Raw genomic sequence first — 4233 nt, 5'->3', positions numbered from 1 at the left:
TATGAAGTATTTGTCCATGTGAGGGCGTGTAGGCGGGCCAGCCCATTCCCGAACAGGCATCACCTTGTAGCGCAGCAAGAATATCAATGGGAAGTCGGCGAAATCTACAAATGTCTGCTTCCGACCGCCCGCCACATTTACTGTGCACACTGGGCCTCATTTGAGATTCCAGCAATATCTATAACATGTCGGATTGCCTCCAGTTTTACCCCTAGTAACGGCAGTCAGGCAAAAGCTGGACAGCGTCTGGTGCCGAATGAGGATGATCCACTTCATTCGATCCAGGCACGCCATTGTGTCTCGCCTGCAAATAGATGGGTTCGAGTCAATATGGTAATAGGATAGATTGCGCAGTTGAAACGTTCTGAAAAACAACTCTCGTGGTGTTCAGTAAGACACATAGAGCTTGCGAAACAGCCAGCCCTTTCGAGAATTTTCAAGCCATGCGTATGAATTGCGATGCACGTGAGGATGTACGTGAGAATATCGCAAGATATTTGACACAACTGCAGCTGAAAACGAAGTCTTGCAGTTGTGGTTTCGTGCACAGGCATCGTGACCAAGGTATTCAGCATGAGAGGCATCAGTACCAAGAGTTTCGGAAAAGGGGAAGTAGCTAGGGTGATGATCGATGGGTTGAGGGTGGAGAGTGGGAACGTTGAAGAGGACGGATGAACTCCCACATCTGGCCCAGGCCAGTTCAAGAGATCAATAGCCTTTGTTTGACTCGATTGGGTATTGGGATTCTGGTTCTACCGTCAAAGTGCTATTGATTTGAGTTATTATTGGAGATCTATCCCAGCTCACTCTTCCGGCATCATCGGCTCATCTCGTGGATTTCTGTGCTTACGCTTCAAGAGTCTGACTTCCCTGCTGTTTGGGGCCCAGCCTTATTGGAAGCTGTGGTGAAGTGGCTTTCAACATGTCTTTGGCATTTTGGTTTTGATTCTAGTTCTGCTCCCATGCCGGGCCAGCATGAGCCATATGTGCGGCGTGCCTGACACGAACCGGACATGAAGAACCCCCAGACTACTCATGCACAGCATCTAGACATCCCGAAACTGCCCTCCGTCTTTCTTTCTCTTTCCATATACACCAGGTCCGTGTGAATAGTTTCACAACTAAACCTGATAACGTCCGAGGTACCGCATGCAAAACATCATGGTCATCGACGAGCGCAATATCTCTAACCCTCATTTAGGTCGGAGAACACAAATGAATTGGCTCATATAGTATCCGAGAGAGCAGGCAACAACGTTCCACAGACAAAACACCGCAGCAAGACATACGAAACCACTCGATCTATTTGTCGTCTGCTCGGGTGTATTTGTGTGCTTCGAACGGTGGAACTGTCCCCATCGGTCAACTCGCGTGCACAATTGACACTCATGGACACTGAGAGTCTGTAACAGGATCCAGTATAAGGTCCGTCGCAGGGTTTGTCTTCAGCTTCTTTATCATAAGTGCCATACTGACGAACTTGCGGGAAGGATCGCGTGTGACGGTGGACACGAATGTCCACTCGCCCCTGCTCCTGTGCACGGTCTCTTCGGAGCATCAAAAGGTGGGAAAGCTCCTGGTATGCTGTCACTTATTTCAAAGATGTCACTATTCATTTCTGCGGACGATGGCTGATAACGCCTCTACTTGGCAGTGCTTGAGACGGCATCACGACCGACGTATCATCATATTTTGTTTTCGTTCCGACCACAGATGGACTTGGAAAAGGTGCAACAGCATGTACGAACAGATTTAAATCCAGCCGCATCTGAGAGTTGACGAGAGGGTTGAAGTCTCGGCCGCTGGTGGAGGAGCAATCCACTCGATTGTTGAACGGATACCTCCAATGATGGTGTTCGATGTGGCCGTGCTCAATATGGCTGTGCTTGATGTGTGGCGCGGGCCATGTGGCGTTGCTATCCCCAGGGGCCTGCTACTAAGGTACCTTACCTAGTGCGATGCGATGTCACTAGGCGCAGGGAGCACCAAGAATCTGAGTAAGCAGGTGGGATGGCCCGTGCACAAGTGGCCTTGTACTCGCTGGAACTGGTCGATGGGCTGCCATTGGCTCTGGGGAGTGCCCCACATCCCTTTTTACCGCCCCCAAGTGTTCCATTACCTTAGGTAAGCTGGCATAGGGCACCTATTGAACCCTGACACTGAGTGAGGTGAGGTCACCCAGCCAACCCCCAAGCTCCAGTGACGCTACGCAGTACGCTGCTGTGGCCCTGCTACCGTGGTCCGAAATCGAATCCCCGAATCCGCACCACAAAGTTGTTGACCCATCCACAAGACAAGCCCAGCATCCACGCATCGTCATATCATCGACCATTCGATGCGCTTCGCTGTTGCCCATCCAGTCCTAATGCAGTCGCAAGATAGCGTTCTCGCCTGGATATCCTCTCTGCCCAGGTATCCTGCCGAATATCTCAACCACCACGAAAGCGACAGCAACAGCCGCAAGCGCAAGCGGGCACCAACATCGACATCGCCATCGCCATCGCCATCGCACCGTCTGCCCTCGCCCCCCAAAAGTCCCAACATGGACACGACCATGCAAGAATACTACGATGACGAGCCCGCCGAGGATGACGCCAACGCCCAGAATACAAACTCATCGCAGCCGTCGGCACCCCTCCCGGACCCCAATTCCACCCCGAGGGCGCCAAAACAACAGAGGACGATGGGGACGATGGCTTCGGAGGCCGCTGTGTCGGATGTAGACTCGAGAAGCGTCACCACGACCTCCTCCATCAACAGCTCAGCACATTCCCTTGGGACATCAGCTTCCAGGGGGAAGAAGCGCCCGCGCCAACCGAGTCCACGGAAACAAAAAGCCGTCATGAGCCTGGAGGATGCCATCGAATCTGTCAGCTTCGGGAGTGGCATGGACCGACCTACTCTGTTAGATGAACTCGAGAGCCGCATAGAGAATCTCGCAGAGGGCAGTGGAATTGTCTCCCCCACACACAAGGTCGGTTCTATTCCCTGCCTCATCTGTCTGACTAGGTCGCCTCAGTCACCTAACCACTATCTTTCCACAGAACTCCCTCGTTTCCCAGGCGCAGCGCAGTCGACAGTTCAGCTGGGTCAAGAACAAGTCTTTCGCCCGTATTCCCCCGCGTCATGCTGCCCAGGATTCAACACCCCTGTCTAGCCGTGATCAACTGGGACCTACGCCTACTGTCGAGTGGGTCAAAGAGATATGGCGACAAGCCGATGATGCCGAGAAGATGAGCCATCACGAGGGCCACTGGAATTGTGCTGTCCATTATCCTTTGCTCTATGCCGCCCTCCGCCACTTTCACCAGATGGGCGTCTGTAGCTGGTGCGCCTACCTCCCCACCCCCCACCCTCCTTCTTGGATTCTCGTTTCTGACTGCAACTACCTTAGTACCACGGCCCAGATCCACGCAGACTACGCGCGGTTCGATAAAATAGCCCATCATAACAAGAGGGTTGACTTCTGCGTTTATGTCAAAGACGACTCCCCCGAGCTGATTGCTACGACTCTCGCTTCCCCATTCCAGTCCATCAACCACACTGACACCGCTGGGCTCCTCCAGCGCCCCATTGCACTCTCAGTGGAAACAAAGCTCACAGGGCATGACTGGACACAGGCACAGAACCAGATGGCCGCCTGGCTTCTCGCGCACTGGGATATGCTGGATGACCTCGTCACGCGGGTCAGGGGTGGTGTAGTGGTTCCCCGGACTGGAGACGACGCTCGAAGGCCCCGGCCTTCGCCAGCGGCAGCCGCCGGGCTGACGCTTTTGCCCGGGATCATTGTGCAGGGACACGAGTGGTACTTTGTTGCGGCGACACGTGCCGCGAATGGGAAAACCAACCTCTGGCACAAGATGCCAATCGGATCTACGCAGACAATCGAGGGGATCTACAAGGTGTTTGCAGTGTTGCAACTGCTTGGGAATTGGATACAAGAGACGTACTGGCCGTGGTTTCAGCGTGTCATCCTTCGCATTGGATGAGGAGACGGCCATGTTCATAACGGTAATGATAATCAACGACGTTACGAAGCACAGCCTCCAGGCCCACTGTCCCTCCCCCGTTAGGACATGAATGACGGAGTACGTGCATGATCTGAGGGAATATGGATTGCTGACTGCGAAGCTCATCAGCGTTGACGGTGGTCCGGCGCCATTCTCAGCGCGTGTCGGCGTTTTCATCATAATATCTGCATCGCGAGGCCAAGTCGATCTTGTAGCCCTCATC

General features: G+C 53.5%; 1 protein-coding gene across 1 annotated transcript; it reads left to right on the top strand.

Moving 5' to 3' along the window:
• Positions 1 to 2542: 2542 nt before the first annotated feature.
• CGCA056_v014965 (uncharacterized protein) lies at positions 2543 to 3989 on the top strand (the record flags this gene model as incomplete). The annotated part of the gene is made up of 2 exons (XM_037330207.1): positions 2543 to 2974; positions 3045 to 3989. The coding sequence occupies 2 exons, from the start codon at positions 2543 to 2545 to the stop codon at positions 3987 to 3989; spliced, it is 1377 nt and encodes a 458-aa protein (XP_037171395.1).
• Between the last annotated feature and the right edge of the window lie 244 nt (positions 3990 to 4233).

The sequence above is a fragment of the Colletotrichum aenigma genome (assembly GCF_013390185.1).
Source record: "Colletotrichum aenigma strain Cg56 chromosome Unknown KSG_Cg56_contig11, whole genome shotgun sequence".
NCBI classification, from domain to species: domain Eukaryota; kingdom Fungi; phylum Ascomycota; class Sordariomycetes; order Glomerellales; family Glomerellaceae; genus Colletotrichum; species Colletotrichum aenigma.
The sequence above is the reverse complement of the archived record's forward strand: the minus strand, read 5'-3'. Positions and strand labels throughout refer to the sequence as shown.